Source organism: Monodelphis domestica, chromosome 5 (genome assembly GCF_027887165.1).
Source record: "Monodelphis domestica isolate mMonDom1 chromosome 5, mMonDom1.pri, whole genome shotgun sequence".
NCBI lineage: Eukaryota > Metazoa > Chordata > Mammalia > Didelphimorphia > Didelphidae > Monodelphis > Monodelphis domestica.
The window spans coordinates 49,737,033-49,762,855 of record NC_077231.1 but is presented as its reverse complement, the minus strand read 5'-3'; the positions used below and the strand labels follow the sequence as shown (position 1 = coordinate 49,762,855).

At 34.9% G+C, this 25,823-nt stretch overlaps 1 protein-coding gene across 1 annotated transcript in view; it reads right to left on the bottom strand.

Annotated features, from left to right (window-relative positions):
* Positions 1-25,823, bottom strand: part of TRHDE (thyrotropin releasing hormone degrading enzyme) — a 463,529-nt gene that overhangs the window by 83,918 nt on the left and 353,788 nt on the right. Inside the window, exons 11-12 of the mRNA XM_001370518.5 lie at positions 21,189-21,319; positions 21,035-21,090 (exon numbers count right to left, since the gene is read on the bottom strand). Of these exons, the coding sequence (XP_001370555.4) occupies positions 21,035-21,090; positions 21,189-21,319 (187 nt within the window). The remainder of the gene's footprint in view (positions 1-21,034; positions 21,091-21,188; positions 21,320-25,823) is intronic.

The following is a 25,823-nucleotide window of genomic DNA, read 5'->3' as shown; positions in this document are numbered from 1 at the left end:
ATCAAAGTACAAAAAGACCCGACCTTGCAACTCTAGCTCTTAAGGCACTAAGCAAGTAGTGTCATATAGTTTTTCTAGGACACATGTGAAAGCTACCCTAAAAAATAATCTCAAGATCCTAGGCTGCATGCCATGTTTATTGTGAATAATGGTTGCTAGAAATAAATTAAAATACCTATAATAGTCATAATACCTGGCATTTACATAAAACTTTAAAGTTTGCAAGTGACTATATGAATATTTCATTTTATCTGCATGATCCTGGAAAGTAGGTGCTCTTAATATCATCATTTTATATATGCGGAAACTGAAAAAAAAAAACAGAAATTAAGTACTTTGTCCAGGATCACACAACTAACAAGGGTCTGGGATCATATTTGAAGCAAGTTCTTTCTGAATCCTTGTCCAGTACTTTATCCATTGTGCCATCTAACTGCCTACTATGTGGAAACTTTTCAAAGTTGTAGTAGATTTTCTTTCTTTGAAAATGGCTTGGCTGTGGTCCCTTGAAACTTAAAATTCTGCTAGTAAGTGTTTGATGTCAGTTCTGCCTGGCTTCAGGTCTAGTACTCTAAGTTCAGAAACTCTCAAGACCCCCACAACTCCTATGATGTAGAAAACTATATCTACTTTCAAGGTTGATACAAGGATTGGACCATATCTCAGTAATTCTGCATCTAAAAGTCTTCTGGCTTACTCAAGCTTTTATCTGCATATCCAGAGAACACAATGAAATGTGAAAGAATATATCACAAGTTCCCCATAGTCACATGTTCCCTTTGGCCAGACAGCTCATCAGTGTCCTCTTGGGTATATTCTCTGAAAGACTTACCATCACTTTGATCTACCTGTGTAACACAAAACACAGGAGACTATGCAGTCCAATGGATAATAATTTGATGATGATGTGACAACTCAGTAATGGGCATCTATTTATTGAAAGCTAAGCCCAGAAAAAAATATCTTTAATATGATCATTTTTTGGAATGACAAGCATTCTGATGTAAAAGATAAAGGAAACTTTTTTTGTTCATTTTTTATCAGCTCTGTTAACTGGACTTGTGCTTATAAATCTAGAGGGAAATTAATGAGGATTTATGAGAGCTTCAAATGCTTTTCTCATGTCAATCAGAAAGAAAATTGATCTTCTCTATCAGGAGCTGGAATAAACTGTTTAATTTATATTGTACTTTCTCCCACATTTGGTTCTGGGTTTGGGGTGGTTCTAGGTTAGTCCAAGGCAATGGAGTCCAGAATCAGGCATAGAGATAGATTTAAAGAGATGAAGATTCTAAGATTCTCATATAATCAAAAGGTCATAGCCAAGAGAACACTTGCACTACAAAGAAGTGTTTATGGACTCTGTAACAGAGGGAAAAGCAAGTCACAGACTTCCACTATATCTAGAGTCCAAATTACGATGAATAATGAATTCCTGTGAAGTGGTAACAGTGCTTTAATCCACATGGCATATTTTCACTGGACTGGAACCAATGAGAATATTTATATAATCATAATTTCAAATAGTATGAATTTGAATAAACGCGGCCACTTTGTGGAATATCTTATTTGCACTAATTAAAAAGGGGCACTCTTTATAATTATGATGGTGTTAGAAGCAGAAGACATATGTAAAAACATTTTTGAAAAAGACCTAGTTGTTCAGGGCAGCTAGGTGACTCAGTGGATAGAGAGCCTGGCCTGGAGATGAGAAGTCCTGCTTTCAAATATGGCCTCAGACACTTCTTAGCTGTGTGCCTGTGGGGAAGACACTGGATTCCTATTGCTTAGTCCTCACTGCTCTTCTACCTTGGAATTGATATTTGTTTGGATTCTTAAACAGAAGGTAAGGGTTTAAAAACAAATAAAAAAGACCTCATAAATAGGTCAATGCCAAAGTCCAAAGAATCATATGAATAGAAAAAGGAAGGAAGTATATTCCAAAAAGGGGGCTGGGGATAATGTCTCTGGGCTCTTTACAGAGAAATAGATCCGTGCATGTGATTCATCGGGGTAATAAGCAACTAAAGACTGTTAGCTGTCTACTTCTCAGTCTTATAATACCCTGCTTCATGTAAAAGTTACCAAAGTAACTTGGCAGATGTGTGTGTGTTGGTAGCCAAGCAAGTTTGCTTTGAAGCTTACTATCAGGGGATAGAAGCTAAAAGGAGAGGTCTGCTTAACAGTATGCCCAACCAACATTTCTTATGACTTTATATATTTTGGGAGTGCTTAAGTCAATAATCATCCTCCACAAGAATTAATGAAGTGCCTACTGGGTGACAGTAACTATGCTAGGTGCTCAGGACAGAAAGAGAAAAACAAAAAGGTCTTCAAATGCCATACTGACTACTAGTGGGAAACAACATATGCACATTAAAACAAGCACTAAATATATAGAGACTAAATATAAAACTGTTGGGGAACAGAGAAGAGCTAACACCTCAAGGAATCAGTAAATACTTCTTATAGAAGGTAGCCTTTCAGCTGAGCCTTGAAGGGAACTAGAGAGAAAAAGATGGGGAGCATTACAGTGTGGAGGCAGTCTATGCAAAGGCTCATCAATGAAAGAAGTCAAGAAATAAATACTGTATTGCAAATGACTGAGAACTGAGCATGGTATAGTGAAAAGGATGCCAATTTTGGCGTCAGTGGACAAGAACTTGAATTTGGCTCTGTTACTTATCACCTAATGTGACACAGGGTAAATCACTTAGCTTCTCTAGTCCCAAATTCTTCATCTGAAAAACAGAACTTTGAACTATCTGGAATATATGACTTCCCAGATTTCCCCATAGTCATTAATTGAGCATCTACTATATGCCACACACTGGACTACCAATGCCCAAGCCAATGAGTGGTGGTTCTGTTACTGCTTTCAAATATAGAAGATAGAACCACTACATGGAATCACAGAATTCAAGTGGAGGATATCATCTGTTCAAGCATCCAACTTTTGCCAAACCATCTTCCATATCATGCCCATAACAGTTTGCATATCTCAAGGTTGTGAACAGTGCCATCTTAATTATTCCTTTTTTTCAGATCTTTATATCTAGCCCTAATCCTTTTTTTTTTGAGCTTCAGTCCCACATGATCAACTACGTATTGGTCATTTCCAGCTGACTGTTCCATAGGCATCACAAACCCAACATGTCCCATGCAACATGGCCCATGCAAAATCCATTTCCCCCAAAGTTGATTCCTCTTTGAAACTTCAGTATTACTGTCAAGGTCCTTCCTTCCCCATTATTACAGTCACATAAACTTGACACCTCTGTGTCATCCTTTCAACTCCTCATTTTCATTTATCCCATATATCTAATCAGTTGCTAGATCTTATATTGCCTGTCTCCTTATTATCACTTGCTTTATCTTACCACAGTCCCCACCCAAATTCAGGCCTTTAGCATGCTTGCCTGGTTTAATGGAAAGTTTTCTAATTGATCTTCCTTTTTCAGGGTCTCTGTTCTCTTCAATCTGCCTTCCACACAGTTGTTAAAGTGATAAAACAAAGGTCTGATCATGTAACTCAATATATTCCAAACACTTCTTTTTACTTCTTAAGGCAAATATAAACTCCTCTGTTATTTAAAACCTTTTAAAATTGACCCTACCCAACCTTTGCAGCCTTTTCCAATCTCACTCTCCTTTCTGAGCTCTAGCAGCAAATCAATCTGACCTTGTTTATTTTTCCTCATAGATGGCCCTCCACTTCCTGTCTCTGAAGGTGTCTTTGCACTGGATGTACTTCATATATGGACTGTAATCTCCTCTCACCTGTCTCTTAGTTTTGTTCAAGACAAGCCAAGCATATTCAATATGGACACTTCTGGGGGTGGAGCCAAGATGGAGGAGTAACTTGGGCAGAAGCTCATGGTTTCACCATGAAAATTCTCTCTGACCAAGAATAAAGTATTGCCACAAAATGAATACAAGAGTGAAAGAACCAACAAAGAGACGGAGGGAAACAACTTTCAAAAAGTAAGCAAAGACCATCTGGGGAACTGAGGTAAGAGGGGAGCAGAGCTAGCATAAGGCATAGCAGAAAGTGAGGAGAAGCCAAGAGCAACCCCCCCACCAAACACACATACACACACACACACACATACACGCACACACACACACACACACACACACACATACTCCACATCTGTTCTCAGGTTTAGAAAGGGACAGTAAATGCAAAGGAAACACACCCAAAGTCCAAAAGAAAAATATGGATTGGACACAGATTCTGGAAGAACTCAAAAAAAGACTTCAAAACTCAATTATTAGAGGTAGAGGAAAAGTGGGGAAGAGAAATGAAAGTCATGCAAGAAGGAATGGGCTAATCAAAAAAGGAGAACCAAAAACTAACAGGGGAAAACAAGGCCTTGAAATCAGAATTAACCATATAAAAGCCAATGGTTTTATGAGAAATCAAAAAACAAAAAAGCACAATCAAAGGAATGAAAAAACAGAGGAAAATATGAAACAACTTATTAAAAAAACAACAGACCTAGAAAACAGATCTAGGAGAGACAATCTGAGAATTACTAGATTACCTGAAAGTCATGATGAAGAAGCATATTCAATGTTAAGCCTTTTTTGATACCCCAGCTGATAGTATCCCCCATCACCTAGTATCTGTTTTCTATGTAAATATATATGTGCATCTATTCAGTATTAGGCATGTTGGTTTTGAGATGTCTATGGGACAGTTAGCTTGAAATGTCCAAAAGGCAGCTGGGTACGTGGGACTGAAGCTCAGAAACAACGAGTAAGGCTAGATATAAAGACTTGAAGGAAAGAAAGGAATGATTAAACTCAACTAAGTAATAAAGTGTCAAAAAGGTTGGGGGGGGTACATGGTATATATGGATCCCAAAAAATAATGTAAGTTCCTTGAATATAAAGACTCTTATTTTAGTTTTTTAATTCCTAGTGACTTTTTACAATTCCTGCTATACAGGAAGTGCTAAATACAAATTCATTGATTTATTTTCTTACATTGATCATGTTTTTTACCACCTGGAATTGTGATTTCATCAGTGTGGTAGATTCCCACTATGGAAATTCCTGCCATCGATGCCAATTAGCAAATCGTTTATAATATTTTAAATATTTTGTCTATGTTCAAATAGCTAGTCTATGTTTAAAGCAGGGTTTGAACCTATGCTTTTCTGAATCGTAGGCCAGACCTCTAAATGCTACATAACATTTTATCTTTTCTACATGGGAAGCAAATGATTTTAACTAAAATTATTTTAACATTTTGAATAATTTCAATGGGTAGAGTTTCCTCTATTCTCTATGCCTCTATTTCTCTATATGTGTAGTTCTGAAATTCATTATAAAAAGACTTCAGACTTATTCCATAAGAGTATAATGGGGAAAACTGTCTATTAAGTAATTGTGCAATTTATTTTGAGTCCCCACTCCAAAATAAGATGATAGTTTGAGAGTTGGAAAGGATTTTAGAAATCTTGACTATATCCTTTTACAAATGAGTTGACCGAGGCACAAAAATGCCATTTAGGAAGCAAAGGAAAAAGTTAGGATTCAAATTCAGTTCCTCTACACTGCCCTCCAAATTAGTTAGGACAAGGATAGGATGGTATGAGCACTTAGAAGGCATTAAAATCCATATTATTCATCTTAATCATGAATGAGAAGCACAAATAAGTCAACTCTGCTGACACAAATATGCCTCTAGTTGGATATCTGAGAATGCTTTAGTTCTCCCATTAGTATGCACCTGCAGGAGAACATATGAATTAGTCCAATCATTTCTTAATAGGCCTTTGACCATGGCTGCTCCTAAGGAGACTGACAAATTGTGCTGATTGCAGCTGTTCTGGAAATGACCAAAATTATCTCCTCCTCTCAGTCCTGCTCCCAGCAATTATTCCTTGCTGACACAACCTATTATTTACTTAACATATTTGCTTCCTTTCTTCCCCAAATCTCCCCCCTTTTCCCCATGAAATCTTCACAGAATTATTTTCACAAACTCAAAAATGTCTAATGGCAAATTTCCCCAGTTAACACTCACAGCAAGTGGCTAGGATTGCATTTATCCATCTAAAATATTAGGAAGCTTGGCTGAGACCATGAGTAATTTTGCATTTTTTCATGCTGAGAAAGAGCTCATTGATGGCAAGTAATAATATCAATAAATGACAATAGTATTGGCCGAGCCCTTTACTTCCCTCAATCCCCAATTTTTGCAGTTCTTCACTCTACCACGATATGTTGCTCTGCCAGCTACTTTAAGCAAGTGAATTTCTCTATCCTCTCCTATGGGGAATTAATACATTCAAATTGCATTCATGCTAGAGAAATTTCAGGGTGATACTTTACACAGTAGAATGCCTCTCCACAACACAGGAATTTTCTAACTCTCTGGATCCATGAGGAAAGTCCAGAAATGGATTTTTAGAAAAGTATAAATAGTTTGTATAATCTCCAATTATATTTGTGAACTTTAATGTAATTCAGTTCCCATTTATTAAATGTTCACTACATGTAAGACTGTGTAAGAAAAAATACAACCAACCATGAGGCTCCCTCTTCTCCCTTGTTCTTTATCTCAAAATACTTTGTCATCATATCCCATTCTCTCCTCCTTTCCCCCATCTCTGATAGTAAGGTGGGCCTCCTTGCCAAAGGCAACCATTCTAAATATGCTATTGATATGATATTCTTTTGTCTTCCAGAACATACCCACTCTCCTCTCATGTTCAAGCATTTCCTATCTACTTTTTCCTTCCCTACTATTTTCAACCATGCCAAAATCTCTGCCATGTTTAACAAACCTTCTCTAGACCCTATCACCTTCCCGAGCTATTATCCACCTCTCTGTTCCTGCTTTCAGAGAACACTCAGAAAAAGCTGATTACACTGAATATCTCTACTTCCTCAACTCATTCTCTTCCTCTCACTCACTTTGCCTTCCAATCTCATTACCCAATTTGAATGGAACTATTCTCCTGAAAATTACTGATGATCTCTCAAATGTTAGGTTTCATGGTCTTTTCTCAGTACTCATCCTTTTCAGTATATTTCTGGTCCTTGATACTTTTGGTCATCCTTTCTTGCTGATTACTCCCCTCTCCGGATTTGTTTGACAAATGTTCTCTCTTGGTGTTTCCTTCTACCTGAGTGACCATTCCTCCTCAGTCTCTTTTCTGTCTTTTCATTCCTATTATGCCCTGTAACTCTCCCTCTATCTCAATGACTACATTTATTCTGTGGCTTAATTCTTATCTCTATGAAAATGATTTATGAACCTGTATATTAAATTCCAATCTCTCAAGAGTTTCAATCCTTAAAAATGAATTGCATTCTAGACATTTCAAATTTGAAAGTCCTAGAAACATCTCAAACTCAATATACTCAAAATAGATTTTTTCTTCTGAAACCCTGCTATGTTGTAAATTTCCTTATTTCTATTAAAAAAACTTTGCCATTCTTCCACTGTTCTAAGTTCAAAAAGTTTGTATTTTTCACCAATTCTGAAATCTCACACACTATGTATATCAAATCAATAGCCAAATTTTGTAGTTTCTAACTCCACAACATCTCTTGCATCTGACCCCTTCTCTTCTATCACTTCTATTATCCCCTCATCTCTGGACAATTTCAATGACTTCCAAAACAGTCTCCCTATTTCCCCAATCTCCCTATTGTCCTCCATCATTCACACAATTGCCAAAAATTCTTCGCTTAAGGACTGATCCAACCATTCTGCACCTCTACTCAATAAATAATCCCTATTGCTTTTAGGATAAAATATGAATTATTTTGTTTATATTTTAATTCCCTTTATAATCTGATAACATTGGAATTAAAGATCCTCACAAGTAGGAATTGTTTCATTATTTGTATTTATAGCAATAAAGCCTATAACACTGCCTGGAACACAACAGGTACTTGATAAATGCTTATTGTTTGATTGACCTGAGATTAGCTCTTTTCAAAGAAGTTTATATCATATTACATAAAAAGTATAATAAATACAATTTATATACATATGCATACATATATAGATACATATAAATGTAGTCAAATTATAATTTTATCAACTTATATGCATTGTATATAGTCTATGTATAGGGGAGTAATACTTATAGAAATATGACCTGTCTTTTGTCTCTGTAGGTGCTATCACGTCCACATTTTCTTTATTTATGTCAGTGAAAACATTTATTAAGTGCCAACTATATGCCAGGCACTTTATTATATACTGGAAATACAAATATCTATAAACATATACAGTTGCTTCTCTCAGAGAGCTTAAAATCTATGAAGAGATATGACACACAAAAGGAACCCAAAAAGGACAAGAAAGTATCCATGGAGAATATCAGAGAAGTACAGAAGCAGTATAGCTCCTTGAAAAGTAGAAGAAAATCTATTCTTGGCCCCCTCTTTGTTTTTTCTTCATTAATCTTTTATTTTTCTCCACTTATGCATTGAAACAATATTTGCATGCCCACCTTGTCAATTGCCATAGCTATTGATGGTCTAAAAAAAGAAAGTTCTCACCATCAAAGTTTTGGTTCATTAAGAGGACTAGATATCATTTTCTTAATGGAAATGACACTAAATAAAACGTTTTACTAGCTGCTTTTGAACTGAACCCTAATTAGCATGAGACATTTATGGATTGCAGCTGATACCTAGTAGAGGTGTGTCTCATTCTGGGTGGATAAAGTGCCAGGACTGAAGTCAGAAATAGCCAAGTTCAACCTTAGAAACTTACTAGCTGGGTGATCTTGGGCAAGGCAGTCAACCTCTGTTTACCTCAGTTTCCTCATCTATAAAATTGGGGGAAATAATAGCATCTATCCCAGCAGGGTTGCATGTGATTAAAAACAAATGCTTTTTCATTAATTCAACCTTATAATATATATGATTTTTTGGGTCTGGATCTGAAACTTTACATATCTAGTCAAACTCCCTCAACTAATGCAGATTATCTACTCATCCCTAATTTATACATGGCTGCCCAGATACTGAGAGGTTAAGCAATTTGATGAGTCTAACATTTACTCTCTATTTGATCATAGGTAAGTAATCAACCATCCCTTAGGTTCCTAGCAGTTTTCTAGGTTTTCTTAGACAAGTTGTTCTTTCCTCTGTAAAATGGGGGTGAAACTTGTAAGAAAATACCTACTTCACAGAACTATTGCTTCGGTCAAATGAGGTCATGAATGTAACGTATATAAAGGATAGAATTCTGCCACCACCCCAACCTCAATTAGCAAGATGCTCCATACCCTGATCCTTTCATCAGGTAAGAATGTCACTTAGATTTATAGAATCAATCAATAAATCAATGAACATGATGTGGAAACAAGATTTTCTACACACCAAGGTGTAATTCTACTGGCACCAGCCTTCTTGTTGTTCTCTACTCTACCTTCTGACGTTGTGTTTTTAATGGCTTCTCTTCCCTGATTGGAATGTTTTCCTTCTTTGTCTCTGCCTCTTAGACTCCTTCAAGTCTCAGCTAAAATTCCACCTTCTGCAAGAAGCCTTTCATAGTACCTTTGAATGTGAGGACTATCCCCAGAGATTATCTACAAGTCATTGTGTATGCACCTTTTTCTGTCCAGCTGTTCCCATGCTGTCTTCATAATAGTGCTGGGGGTTCTCCGAGGGAAGGGATTGGTTTTGTCTTTTTTGGTAGCCCCAGTACTGAGAATGACACTTGGCATATAGTAAGTAGATGCTTAATAAATGCTCATTGCTTTGACTTGAGAAAGGCAAAATTTGCTAACCAAACAAGCTAACTATACCATTGGGAGCATTATTATGATAAAATAATTTCAGCATTGCTCCTTTCCTCTAGAGGGGCTCAGCAGTCTGGCACTAAAAGGTGTCATTTTGTGGTTAAGAATTCTAGTGTGAGCCAAACCCATGAGAGAGAACTGCTCTCAAAAATAGCAAAAAAAAAAAAAAAAAAGGAAAAACTGAAGCACTTTTTCTTTGTATTCTTCTCCCCCACTACCCTTTTTCTTGCCACAAAGCACTGATCATTTTTTTGGAAGGGGGGAGAGAATGGACCTGTAGGATCCATATATTCAATTAGTATTAGATCAAGACATTCTAAAGATAAAAATAAAAAAGACAGACATATATATGAAGGAATAACCACTGCTGGGAGGGAGTAGTGGCAGGGAACTTGATCGCACTATGGCTAAGAGTATATCATCTACAGATTAAATAAAGGATTCTAAGGAACGAGTCATTATTTTCAGATTATTATAATGCGATAAAATTATATTCAGTAAAGGACCATGGAAACATAGACTAAAATTAATTGGAAACTAAATAATCCAATCCAAAAGAATGAGCAAGTCAAAGAACACATTGTAGAAACAATTGATAAATTCATTTAAGAGAAGGATAACAATGAGTCAACAGACCAAAATTTATGATACTGCCAAAGTAACAATTAGGAGAAATTTTATATATCTAAATATTTGCATCACTAAAATAGAGCATATTAATGAATTGGGCATAGAATGAAGGAAAAAAAACTAGAAAAAGAACAAATTTAAAATCCCATACTAAATACCAAAATGGAAATCCTGAAAATCAAAGGAGAAACTAATAAAATTAAAAGTTAACAAATAATTGAACTAATAAATAAATAAAATTAAGAGCTTGCTTTATGTAAAATATATAAAATAAATAAAACATTGATAGATACAATTTTCAAAAAGAAAGAAAACCAAATTATCACTATGAAAATGAAAAGAGTAAATATACAAGCAATGAAGGTAAAATTAAAGCAATTATTAGGAATTTTTGCCTCATTATATTTCAGTAAAATCTGAAAACTGAAGTGAAATAGATAAAAATTTAGAAAAAGCACAAATTTTCTAGATTAAGAAGAGTAAATAGAATACCTGAATGATACTTAGGGGAAAAATTCTGAATAAGATATCAATAAGCTCCTAATGAAAAATCCCAGGGCCAGATGGCTTTGTAAATGAATTCAACCCCCCAAATAAATAATTCATTCAAATATTACATAAAGTATTTGGGAAAATATTCAAAGAAAGAGGCATACCAAATTCCTTTTACAGAGCAGATATGGTGCTGATACCTGCCTCAGGAAGAGCAAAAGTAGAGAAAAAAATACTCTTGGCCTATGTCTCTAATGAATATTGATACAAAAAATTTAAGTAAAATAATAGCATGAGTTAACAGAAATGTCACAAAAGTCAGCACTGTGACCAGATAAGATCTATACTAGGAATGCAGGTATGGTCCAGTATCAGGAAAACTGTGAGCATAATTGACCATATCAATAATAAAAGCAACAAAAGTTATGACATCTCAATAGATGCAGAAAAAGCTTTTGACAAAATACAATACTTATTCCTATTAAAATATCAGAAAAGTATAAAAATAAATGGAGCTTTCCTGAAAATTATATATAGCATCTATCTAAAAGATGTCAAGTGCTATCTGTAAAGAGGTTTATGTAGAAGTCTTCTCAGTAATATCAGGGGTGAGGCAACAATAGACAGCAATAAATGACCATGGTAAACTAGTGTTTGATAAACCAGAAGATCCAAGCTTTTGGAACAAGAATTCACTATATGATAAAAATTCCTGGGAGAACTAGAAAACACTTTAGCAGACACTAGGTATAGATCAACATCTCACACCATATAGCAAAATGTCAAAATAGGTACATAATTTAGACAGAATGATATCATAAGCAAATTAGGAAAGAATGGAAAATTTTACCTCTCATATCTATGGAAATAATTTATGAACAAACAAGAGATAGATATAGCAAGGATAATGGAAAGTAAAATATGTAATTTTGGTTACAATAAACGAAAAAGATTTTGCACACACACATAAAACAAAGCTGCTAAGATAAAAAGGATATCACAAAACTGAGGGAAAAAAGTTTTACAGGACCTTCTGATAAACACCTCTATCATTTCTCACATATATAGAGAACTAAATCATACTTATAAAATTATGAACCAGTAATTCTCCAACTGATAAATGGACAAAAGTGTGAACAGGAAGTTTTCAGAAGAAGAAATCAAAGCTATATGCTGTTATATGAAAGATGTTCTAAGTCACTACTGACTAGAGAAATTCAAATTAAAACAACTATGATGTACCATCCCATACCTATCAGATTGCCTAATATGATAGATAAGAAAATGAAAAATGTTGGAGGGGATATGGAAAAATTGGGCCACCAATGCAGTCTTAGTGGACTTGTAAACTGATCCAAACATTCTAGTGAGGAATTTTGAAATATGCACAAAGCGATATAAAACTGTAAATGCTTTGAACCAGTAATACCTGTATCCCAAAGAGATTAAAGAACAAGGAAAAGAAAAAGGAAGTGTGTGCAAAAATATTTATAGCAACTCTTTTTTGGTGGCAAATATTAGAAATCAAGAGGATGCCCATCAGTTGAGGAATGGCTGAATACGTTCTGGTATAAGATTGTGATGAAATGCTATGGGCTATAAGAAATGATGAATACAATGATTTCTGAAAAATCTGAGAAGTCTTATATATGTACTCATGCAAAGTGAAGTAAGCAGAAATGGGAGAATATTTTACATCAAGCTTGTAAACAATTATGAAAAACTTACCTACTCTAAACAAGACAATGATCAAAGATAATTAGGACTTGTGATGAAAAAATGCTATTTACCTCTAAAGACAGAGAATTTAATGAACTCTGAATGCAGACTGAAATATTATTTTTCAATTTATTTTTTCTTGCTTTTTTATAACACAGTTAATATGGAACTATGCTCTTCATTTTTTCATATTTATATCTGATATCACATTTCTTGTTTTCTCAATTGGTGGGAGAGGACCAGGAGAGATGGATAGAATCTGGAACTCAATTTTTAATGGATTTTAAAAACCAAATTTTAATAAAATACACAAAGATAACATAGTACTTTGTACCTCATTTATGTTCTTATATAATAATTTATTTTTATCTTCATTTATATGTGTCAGAAATCTTCCTAAACTATAAGTTTTTGTAAGGCAGAGACTAGCTCCTATCTAATATCTGACTCTTCCATTTCTTAGAGCAGTGTTTTGTACTCAATAGGGGGTTAATAAATGTTTATTGAGTTTTTTTCAAAAAAGGTGATAATCTGGAAAATTAGTTTGTTTCTTTAGGGTTTTCCAGTTGTCATTGTTGTTGTTTGGGAGGAAGGGACTAGATCTGCTCTTTATGGTAGGCTTGAAGAGCAGTAGACACTCATGGACCCAGTCCCACAGCTAATCAACATGGAAGCTCTAATCTGTTTTATTTCTGATGTAAACTAATTCACTCCCACTTCCTTAGGCAGTCTGATGCCTCTCTACCCTCTGGTACAAGACTTGAAGTGGACACTCAATCAGCTTTAGCCCGGTTGCATTTTAGAACTCCCAAACTGAAATGATCCATCAGTCTCAGTCTCCCCTACCAGCAGGTAAGTGTCCTTATTCCCAATCTGGTTGGCAAATTCTTATTGGGAAAAATAGCAGTGGATATTTGCAAGCTGTGGTGCCAGAAACCCCGCTTCACAAATTTACCTAATGGAACTTTGAATATAATAATAACTTCACTCTCTAAAATATGTAGCTTGCAAATGTGGGTGAAAGTTGAGTGTATGAGCCCAGATGGGGCTCTCGAAGTGCTTTGTAAACATTTAACATGTAAAAATTATCATTTTTAATAATAGCCCATGTGACCGTAGACAAATCATTTCTTGGTCTTAGTTTCCCCTTTAAAATGAATGTGATGGACTAGATCAGGGGTTTATAGCCTGAGGTATGGAATTTGACAAAATGTCTAGATAACTGTATTTCAATTTAACTACTTTCCCTTAAATTCTATGTATTTTACTTTATACATTTAAAATATTCTGAGAAAGAGTTCATAGATTTAAGAGACTATCAAAGGGGTACATCACACAAACATACACACACAAAAACACACAAGTACACATGTATAGGTACACACACAAGGTTAAGAACTAGTGGACTGGACTTAAGTTCCTTCCAGCTCTAGATCTGATTAAAGTAATTTATATTATTAATTTAAATATTTATAATATAAATTGTTTGACTCTGGGCAGGGCAAAGAATTCATTAGATTTTAAAGGTAGAAAAAGCAATCCTAGAGATGAATTAAACTCAGGCTTTTAGAAGTAAAATAATTTTTTTAGTGCCTGATCTTTGTTTAAGATGACAAAAATATACTAAGTATAATAGGACTTTTAGAAATATTTTCAGGTATAAAAATGTCAGAGTACATTAAACACATATAAATTTTTCAAATAATTCTCATATACATTTAGAATATTTATTTTCCAAAAGAACAATTCATGCAAATCCACATAATGTGCAAACATAATCCACTAATCCACACTTCTGCAGCTCAACAGCTCAGGCTGTTTGCTCTGCCAAATGGATCAAACCTTCAGAATGATGTCAAAATATTGCTCAATTACATTCTACTCCACACTCTTAGCTATTATATATTAATATTAAACATTTTAGCCTACATAGATCAAACATAAGTTTTGGCACTGAATGATTATAAATTTGTTTTTGATTTAATGTTATACAATTTAAAACAGTCTCTAAGAAATGCTACTCTCCATAAGAGCCACAAAGCTACTGAGACTACCCCTGATTCCTTTGGGGATCAGTAATTCTCAGAAGTAGCTGATATCATAGCTATCTATAAGCCCTCATCACAAGGACAAAATCTGTGATTCCACTCTCAACAAAATTCTATATATAGCTCCCAGGCATGTGTTAACTCATTTCTCTAACCTTGAGAAAGCCAGAGGATGCTAGAAGAATTAAAAAGTAACTACAGAGCTAGGAAATCAAGGAACAAAATGATATAAATGTTTTAAGGTTGTTACTAGACATTTGGTACAAAGAAAGAGGAGACCCAGATCATCATAATGAAATTACCTTTAACATTTTTTCAGAATACTTTTGATTCTCATTGTGGAAAAATGTTAAATAAACTTAGAGTAGTATCAGAATCTATGGATGTTGAATCTGAAAATTGTTCCAAGCAAAAAGAATCACAAGAATGAAAGGGATCTCAGAAATTCCCTAGATCTCTCATTTTACAGAGGATGATACAGAAACTTGGAAAAGTCAAATGACTTGTCTAAAGACAGGTTATAAGTAGACCAACAACAATTAAAAAAAAAACCAACCAATTCATCTAATTTGAATCCAGTATTAAAGGAGGAATTTTTTTTTGTATATCTGTAGAGGTTGAATATAGATAATAAGAATCTGAAGATGAGGACTAAAGGGAAGATAATTAAAATCCCTTGACTCATTGAAATGAGTTCTGTTGCACTTTGTAAATCACCTGAAAGAAAAGTGAGTGTATTTTCTTTCTCTTTTTGTTTTTATTTTAACATCAATGCCCTTCTGGTGTTGTATGGCTGTGAGTCATGGAGAATCACAGTCTCCAAAGAAATAAAACTGAAAATCAGCCAAAAGGCAATGGAGGGTCATATGGCGGGCAAGAGCAAGTTGCAATATATTACAAATAAGGAACTTTGAAATAGAAGTAGAACAAAAGATGCTCTGAAAGAAATGGATGAGTGCAAAAGGAGAGAGATGATGTCATCCTCTTGTAGCCTCTTCATGTCACGAGAAAACAAGGAAGGCATCTAATACCTTGTGTAGAAACCATTTGAAGAATTTATGGATGGACATACACAAGAGTTGCACAGGATATATAGTTGAAATCTTTATAATGAGAAAGTGCTCCCACATCAATGAGATAATAGAACCAACTGATTATTTGAAAATCTGCATCCTCTGAATAGGGCATCATCTGCAAGTTGATGTTTCTGGTAATAAAACTTTGTACCTGTTCAAATGAGTTTAAGAAAATATGCAACTTCCATTTAATATAGTCAATAGAAGACTGAAAACAGAGTCAATTGTGGATCTTATTTTGAGATAGTTTTATTATTTTCAAAGTTTCATAAATTGTTAAAACTATTTTGCACAAAAATTTTGATGGACTCAAAAGATTACTAAGATAAATACACAAGAAGCTTTGAAATGTTTCCTCAAAATAATTAAGAAAATAAGCACTAATCTCCCTGCTCAATGAACACAAATGTAAAATACATTTTAATAAATTCCTTATTAATCATGACTACAATATTAAGCAATTCCATAATTAAATAGTATCAAAAATGAGAAACTATATTTTTACTAGCCTAAGCAGATATACCTCAAACATAGACAGAAAAATGTGGGAGCATTCAGAGTCATAGATTCCATTTTAGAAAAAATATTCTATAATCATAAAGAATTATAATCCTTAATTAGATTTTTATCATTCTCTTTTGTTTTCCTCATGCAGTGAAGCACCTCTATTGTCTCCATTTCAAACAATGAAAAAGCCTAAATGATATGTTTATACTATCAGAGTGTTCCCCAAGATTATATTCCTTTTATTGATTTCATCAAAGAAAGATAAACCAGTTACACATTAAAGAAATTCATCTAGTTATTAAACCTGGACAAGACTAACTTAACTGGACTAGGCTTTTGAGGCATGCCATGATATTTCTGAAACAATGGCAATCTATAAATGATTGGTAAAGAAATAAATAGAATCACTTTCAAAATTTATTAATAAGCCTCAAAGGGAGAATTTCTTCTGAAAATGACCACACAGGAAAAAATTATTATGTCAATTACTTAGGTGATATTATCACTTGAAGAACAAGTTAGGTCTCAGAAATGACTAATTATAGAGTTAAAGCAATACTTTTATTTAAATTTTCCAGTGGCTGTGGCATTGATTCCTGACAAAAATTGTAAAACAGACTATTAAAGGGATAGTTGATAAACAATTAAAAAAGAAAAGCATGATCTCAAAATATCAGAATTATCTCATCAAGAACAGATCATGCTAGTCTAATTTTACTTCCTACTTTTTTCATGTTTACTAAATTGGTAGTATAGAACAATGGTGTCAAACTCAAATAGAAATGGATGGCACTAATCTATAGATAAGGAACCCTGTGACCTAGAGTGAGTGAGATCCAAGGCAAGTTATTTAATCTCTGATTGCCTAGTTTCCTCAACTTTAAAATGAGGATAATAACACTTACCTCATAGGGTTGCACTGAGGATAAAATTAAATAATATTTGTAAAGCACTTATCACAGTGGTTGCCACATAGTATGTGTTAAATACGGGTTATTTTGTCCCTCTTATACTATTTCACTTGGTGATCTCATCAGCTCTCATAAAAGGAGAGGGAAGCTTCAAATTCTTGGAAAGTAAGAAACAAGCAAGAACACTGAAGGAAGGAAGTCACAGTTCTGCATGCACCAAAGGAGAATCAGCATTAAAGAAACAATGGAGCATGGATGCTATAAGGATTGTGAGCTGTCCTATACTGAGTGCTTAAATTTATGAACACGATATAGATATCAGGCCCAGGATATGAGAAAATTCTGGCACACAAATTCATATACTGGATCAAACTTCACTCCTTTCCTCTTTCTCCTGCCTTTTGCCTCTTCCTTTCAGGGAACCAGCATGCTTTGCCAATATCTGTTTTAAAATATGTTATTCTCTCTGTTTCAACACCTGTTCTAAAAAACTGATTCTGCAAACTAATGTGATTGTTTCTCTTACTGATGGCTTATAGGTGGTGTTTGTATTTGTGCATGCACTAGCATGTGTTCCATTTGGAGTTGATTATAGCTGAAAGGGTGGCTTTCAGTCTACCACACCACACTGTCTTTCCAAGCTAAATAATACAATAACACAAATGTAGTAATATCAAATGTACCCAGGAGATGTTCACCTGCCTGCAACAAAATTAAAAATAAATTCCTGATCCATAAAGGATTCTTCCACATGTACATTTCTGATTTAATCTTTGTATTTCTTCATTAGCTGATAATGTCTTAATGGCTCGCTGTCAATAGAGCAAATTAGTAAGGTATTTAATCTATTTACAATGAGATAAACTTTAGGGAAGATGGGCACAAATACCAAACACAGGAGCAGTTGTTTCTTTTCAACTCTTCACAATTAGAATTTTCAGCTCTTCTTTGCCTCAGACCACAAGCAAACTTAATTTATAAATGTTATTCATCCAGTGCAGTTGAGCTAAATATACCTTTCATGATTCCCACCACCTGAATGCTGATGACTCAAAAATCTCTCTGCCTCTCCTTTTAGTGTCACAATTCACTCTTTTCAGGATACTTTTGCTTAGGTTCCTTGTCGTCAACCAAAACTCAACGATTCAGATGGGACTACTTTCTTAAAGCCCCCATGTCCTTTACCAATGCCTTGCTGCTCCAGTACAAAAGTAAATCAACCACTCTACCCATTCCCTAAGGTTACTCCAGAATGAAGCTTCACATTGCCCCCTCTCAAGTTCTTTCTGTTTTCCTCCAACATTCAAGCAAGTGTCAAATTCAAGAGGCTTTTATTACACACTTACTACATGCTAGGCACCGCACTCAGTGCTGGGGATTGAAAGAAACAAAAATAGTTTTTGATTTCTAGGAATTTAACATTCAATTTGGAGAAAACAATCCATAGATGAGTAAACCAAAGTGCATATATACACATATATGCACAAAGTGAATGAATTTTTTTTCTATGGTAGAGAAAAAAATAGAATAACTGGAATCATCTCATATGGGAAGTAGTACTTGAGAGGAACTTTGAAGAGAGTTGGGCATTCAGGGAGTGGATCAAAATATTCCTAATATTCTTGTCATCACAGACTCATATCTCTAGTCTTTCAAAATGATCTTCTGTACACATCACTTTAACAATTTGACTAATCTAAGTGTCTTCCTCCCATTATATACTCTATCACTTATTGCACACAGCAAATGAAAAGTCTTTTCCTACTCTACAAGATTCCCTACCAGCCATCGTTATAAACCCTTACATGTTTCTCTTTGAATCATTCTGGATATTCAATGAGACTTGAAAGTATTCTAGATTTAAAGAGGGACAGGTCCTCAGGAGTCACTTAATCCGAGTCTCTCACCTTACAGATAAGAGAAGCTGAGACCTGGAGAGGATAAATGGCATACCTGTGTATCACAGGTAGTATCAGAGCCCAGGTAGGTCCTTTAACTCCCAATTCAGTTCTCATTCTACTAGCCCACATCGCCTCTCTATTTCCTTGTATTAAGTCAAACCCTTTCCTTTGAACTGTAATCCCCAGCCTATTCCCCCATCACTAACAAAGCCATTGTCAAATCAGTATAGTTTCCTAGCATCATGGTATAATGAAAGGAGATGATTTAAGGTCTTAGGAAATACCTCTGATATTGATTGGCTATGGGATGATAGTCATCTCTCCCAGACTTCAGTTTTGTTTTCTTTATATTTTGTTTGTTTTCTATGTAGCATAAAACTTTTTATCCTTGTTTCCCTTTTTTAGACTTTCATAAGTTGAGTGTTCCACTTAGACAAAACTGAAGATGTATGCATGGCAATGAAGTACTCTTCAAGTCTTAGAAAACATTTGGCCCCTAGCACACAATCAGGCTAATAGTCACAGATTTATTTGAAAAGGGAGTTCCTTGAGTTCCTAAAATTTTCTTGATGTGACAAATAGGAATGATTGAACGAGTTAATTTCCTCTTCTATAATGTGTTGAGGGCTCATAATATTGAGAATACATACATAAATTCTGTATGTATGCACAAGTACATGTGAAGACAGTGCATGGATGCATGTGATACATAGATTGGAGTGGGTTTACATGTATATATAATGTGTGTATATACTATATATACATATATGTAATATATAATTTCTTTCTTGCTACCCAACATGCTTTCTTCTCCACTCCCAATCAGCCACCGTACTCTCAATCACAGCACTAAAGTTTTGACTCTGCTATGTCATACTCTTATTTCTTTAGTTAAATTTTGCTTGTATCAAAGTAATTAATAGATTTTTCTTTTTTTAAGCTCACCAGAGATGATGAATAAGTCTTCTACAAGGCACAATATGCTTTTTAGTACATAGAGGAGAATTGAAATTTGATTTAATACACTAAAACTCATAAAGCAACCCCAAACCCCTGCACATTGCAATATCCTTTTCATAGGGTAAAGTCAGTTCTCATATTTGTAAAGATAGATTTGGCTGGTTTCAAGTAACTACACAAGACAAGATATAATGAACCAGGGTGAGTTTTGGCATAGAGAACAGTGTTATATTAATATACAACTCATATAGAATGCTTCCTAAGATTAAAAACATTAACTGGGTCATGAAATAATCCAAAAATGGAAAGAGCTAATACATATATTTACAGTAGCTCTACAAATTGAGTCCATTTTCCAAATTTATAACAGAAAAATTTTCATACAATCAAGGTTTAGGAGAATAATTCATTCCCTTTAATAAGCCTAATTATACAACCACAGAAAATTCCAGTACTACACTCAGAATTACTAAAGCCTTATACTACTAATAACTCCAATAATTATTATATAGAAGAGTTTCCTTTCCCTGTGGAATACTTAGTGCTCTCATGCAGAAAATACTTTTCATAATGGATCACACACAATAAAAACACACAAAATGCTCACATTCTCTAGGTCAGACATCAAAAATTGTTAATACCTGAAGAGATTGTCCATGAAAAAGAAATATAACAAGAGGGTCATTTTGTCAAGTTTGTTAGTAAAAATCCAAGGAGATTTCTAATCAACAGAGTATAAAATTAATCTTGTGAAAAATTGATCAATTCTCCCTAGACTTAGGACTGCCCTGTGGATTTTATTGATCTAGAATAGTCCAAGTTAGAAACAGTGATTTGTTTATATTGATAGGTCAAATAGATGATTGGACTATAGAGAAAAGGGTTTTTTTTAATGTTTTCTTATAATTGAAATGCAAACTCTGCTTAACTCCATGCAAAAAACAAAAACAAAAAACAAACACATTTGCGGTCACATACATTTAAGCTGGAGGGCCATCAGAAACATACCTTGCTAGGCTGAAGGCATCATCGATCAAACCTGCACGATTACTGACAGAGAGAACCTATGAGAGCCAACCAGAAAGATGGAACCATTTAGGAATGAAGAAAAAAGAAATGCACATATCAAAACTGATCTCTGATGAGCATATCTGGAGTTTACCTCATGGTTCCGTATTAGTTGGTCAATTAATAATCTCCAATTCCTTAGATCATAGTTGACCCTAAAGTAGCCAGTTTGATTGATATTCCCCAGCAACCAACTTCCTTTGTCCAAAGTAATTCTGTGATGTTCTAGAAAGTTTTGAGGGAAAAACAGATCTTAAACATGTTTTAAATCTCAAAATGCCACTAGGCAGTTCCCCTTCCCCCTCCCTAAAAGAATCCATAGAACATGACCAACAATTCTCTCTCCAAGTCTACCAATTTATCAAATTAATATTATTTCTAACAAAGATAGTTTAAATCAAATAATTACTTATATCTAGGCAGTCCTAGAGGACCTTGAGTTATTTTTCATCTTGGTTGCTTCAACTAATTGGTTTTTGTAATTAACCTGTTTCTCCCAGATAAAGCCTATCCCCTAAACATCTTTCTTTCTCAAATTTCAAAATAACTAGAAAGCTACAAGTATTTTTACTTGACTTCTAATTAGAGCCTATATGGATTGAGAGAAATTAATGAAATGGTGTAATGCATAGGAAGTTAATAAGGTCTGATAAGCCACCCATATCATTCAATATTAAAGACACTTTTGAAACTCAGGAGACTCAATTCTGGGAAATTCAATATTACCTTCTTTGCTTTTTTTCTTTACATTCCTTCAAAGCAATATTAATAAGTGACACCACTGTCTATAAATATTGACAACTGGGAACTTAGTTGTTTAAGCTAATTATATTTCTAAGTATACTTAGAACAAATGGATAGATAGATAGATTCTGCTTAAAACAATCATTTCAAGAAACTATTTTGGTTGGTATTTAGCAAACTGGTTGCGATTCATCGAGTGTTTCAATTAAAAGGAGACTTATGGAAAACATTTCAGGGAAGGCTTTTCCTACATTCTGAATTTCAAACCTGCTTAATAATTTAGGGAATTAACCAAAGAGAGGGCTGTACACCTAGAAGCATGATAAAGCAAAGGGGGGAAAATTAGTTTGGGAGCCAGGACACCTGCTTTAAAGTCCCAACTATACCACTTATAGCTGCCAGGGAATTCTTCACTCCCCCTCTGAGAATCAGCTCCTTCCACACTAATAAAGGGGAAATGATATTTGTACTATTTACCTTACAAGAGTATCTTTGTCAAGAAGAGCCCATGGACAGTATGGTCCCTGGGGTCACAAACTGATGAACAGGGCTGAATGAGTGAATAACAACAACAAAAGACTTTTGTGCTTTATAATTGGCTGCTATTGCTTTTCTGCTTTTAAATCCTTCCTTCTGTCTTAGACTCAGGACCAAATACTTGTTCCCAGGCAGAAGAATGAGAAGGACTAGGCAACTGGGGTTGTGACTTGTCCAGAGTCACCCAGCTCAGAAGTGTCTGAGGACAAATTTGAACCCAGGACCTCCAGTCTCCAGACCTAGCGCTGTATCCAGTGATACAGGGCTAGCTTAGCTGCCCTGAGAGATTTTTGGTCACTTAACAATATCTCTTGCTCTATTAACAAAACCATATTTCTTGAAAATCCCTGGTTAATGTCTTGGGATCACAAGAATTAGAACGGAAGTGCTTGTTGTTTTCTATATATAGTGTAATGGCCCAAAGAACAAACCTTGGATTCTCAAGAAGAAAAAGCCAATCTCCATGAGAAAGGCAAAATTAGGAAGCACGGATGGCTGTTTCTGCTGTATTTCCCCCCCTATGCTTATGCCTCTAAATTAAGGAGTATTATAATTGTTGCAAATGTTAGGACCTTCCCACTGCAGGTTCCAGTGTGGATGCCTTGGAGCTTCCTTAAGGCATCCCATTTACATACAGTCAGCACTTTATTTTTTTTTTTCAGTCAGAACTCAAATCCAGGAAAACTTGTCAAAAATTACTTATTTGCCAGGAATGTGTAGTTTTCAACCTTATAGCTAAAGGAGTCATTTGTAGAGTCAGGTACATCTCAGCTTCAGATGTCCATTCTCCTTTCCTTGACCTTGTTTCCTTTCACCTACCTCCAGGCACCCCATAAATGTTCAAATGAACAGTCTGTTATTTTCAATAATGAGGCAATTGCCATTTCCTATATTTTAGACTGCAAGTTTTATTCTGTTCTCCATTTACCTATTGTTAGGCACCATAAGCCATCAAATAGCATTTTTCTCTCTATTTTCTCAATTAAAAGTTGATTTCAAAAATTTAAAAATTATGGGCTAATAGTCATCATTTCACTCTTTTTCCCCATCAGAACACTGGAAATCGTGTTTTAGGAAAAGAAAGCCACTAAAACAGTATATAGAGTATCCCCTATGGATAAAAAGCTTACAAAGAAAATACTTAGCCAGATAATATGCAGGAGCTAGCTAGCACAGTAGATAGACCCTTGGTTGTAGAGTTAATACAACCTGAATTCAAACCCAGCCTTAGAAACTAGCTGTGTGACTCTGGGTATTCACTGCTCAACCTCAGTTTCCTCATTTGTAAATGAAATGATGCATTCAAATCATTCCAGCTCTAAATCTTTGATTCTATTGATCCTCTAAGTTGGTTAGTAGAGTGTTAAATAGTCATAATTATTCATGGAATTGAATGAACTGTTTCAATTATTTCAATTTTTTTGTTCTCTGTTATACATGCGTGACTCATTTTCAAAGAATCAGAATGTAATGGCTTCACATTAAAATTATGCCAAATTAATTACATTTGTCTTGGGTGATTTCATAACTACCTCCCACACTTTCAGATATCATTGTGAACTTTTAGTCATCATTCTAAAGTAGATGCTTAGATAGAATTATCTATAGTGATTTCTAGTTGGTGGAATTCAGATCTTCCTGGCTTTGAGGCTGCCTCTCTATTTATTCTTCCATCTTTTTGGACTAGTACAGAAGAAGCTTAATTAATGATTATTGATTAATATATTTATTAAAACTATATGCATTTTTTTTTGTCCAAAGGAAGAGGAAGAAGCTCAGGAGAGGTAACAAGTATCAGAGGATTATGGACCTTATCATATGGATTCATCCCAATAAATTCTCCAAAACTCATGGCTGATGGGATAAAGATTTATATCACTAAGTTGTAGGAACATGTGAGACATGCCCTCTTGAAACCTCCCCAAAAGGAGAGACAAATAAAGCAAAATATCTGGAGAAGTGCTAGACTATACCAAGCCCTTATCTTATTCCCAAACATTTTTCCCCTTTTGTTCAGAAGTTTCAGTCTTGTCCAACTCTCTATGACCCCATTTGGGGATTTCTTACAAAGATACTGAAGTGGATTGCCATTTTCTCCTCCAGCTTGTTTCATTGATGAAGAAACAGAGGTACTGGAAAGTGACTTCCCAGGGTTACACAGTTAATAAAGTGTCTGAGGTCAGATTTGCACTCTGGTCTTCTATTTCCATGTCTGGTACTCTAGTCACTGTGCCACATAGCTACCCTTTCTTTTTTATTCTTCAGTAAAGACACAATTAAGGAAATGAGTCTATAAGAACAAAGGACAAAAACCCAATAATGTTAACAACTCCTTCTTACTCAGACTGATTGAATATATGGCAGGAATGAAAGTAATAGGAAGCACCTCACAAAAAATGCCTATGTAAAATCCCCTCTGAAGTGTTCATTGAAATGCTTCACTTTTGCAACAACCTTCTTCGAAAGGATACCAACATAATGTAATATTAAATTAAATATACATTTACTAAGAGGCTATTATGTGCAAGGCACTGGGCTGGGAACTAGGGAATAAAAATAAATTTTTACACATGCCTGTCCTCAGGAATCTTTAGGTTCTACTGGGAAGAGAAATGGAATAGAATGAGAATTCAACAATCACTCAAGTAAGCTTTATGGAGGTTATGTTATCCTTTTAATGAGTTCCTTAATCAACAGTGAATGCATGTCATTCAAAGGTCTGACTGGCTTTCAGGAACTGATGATGCTCCAAGATGGCTGGATGGATGGAACTCAGAACGGTGGACCCTACTCATGGGAACTACCCATAAAATTGGTCCAGAAAACAGATAAACTCAGTCCCTTTCCACCTTCTCTTTGTGCAGGGTATAAACCAAAACAAAGTAGATTTGGCCAAAGTCATCCATACTGGGGATGTGTGGAAGAGTGAGTCTGTGCTTTATCTTTTTCGAGCCCAGAACACATTAAATTTATTGTGCTCATTAGTAGATTTCAGAGCCTATATTCATGCCTTGAGAGATCGATAGAGTTTCTAAGCCAAAAAGATGGCACCCAGGACAGTGACAGAGTCCTTCAAGAAGCTACATGGTAGAATCATACAAGTGCCTGCCCAGTTTGCCGAGAAGGCAAACAGGGCCAGTTTACTTTTTCTTCAAAACCATTCCCCTAAGAAGTAGGGTTTTTTTAATTCCCTAAATTGTAAAATCCCAGCATTCCAACCTTTGAGAAAAAAGTTAACAGATTTCAGAATCAGCCTTGTGAGATGCTTTGAAAATAATCCTGCTCTTAGGAATTGGATGTTTTAGATATAGAATGTTATTTCATGTGCAGTATCACTCGTTGAGAAAGAGCAATAGACATGTGGTTCCTACCTCAAAAGAAAAAAAATGTTTAAAACAATAAAATTGAAGGCAAGAAGAAAATAATTGATTTTTCAGTGAATTTTGTA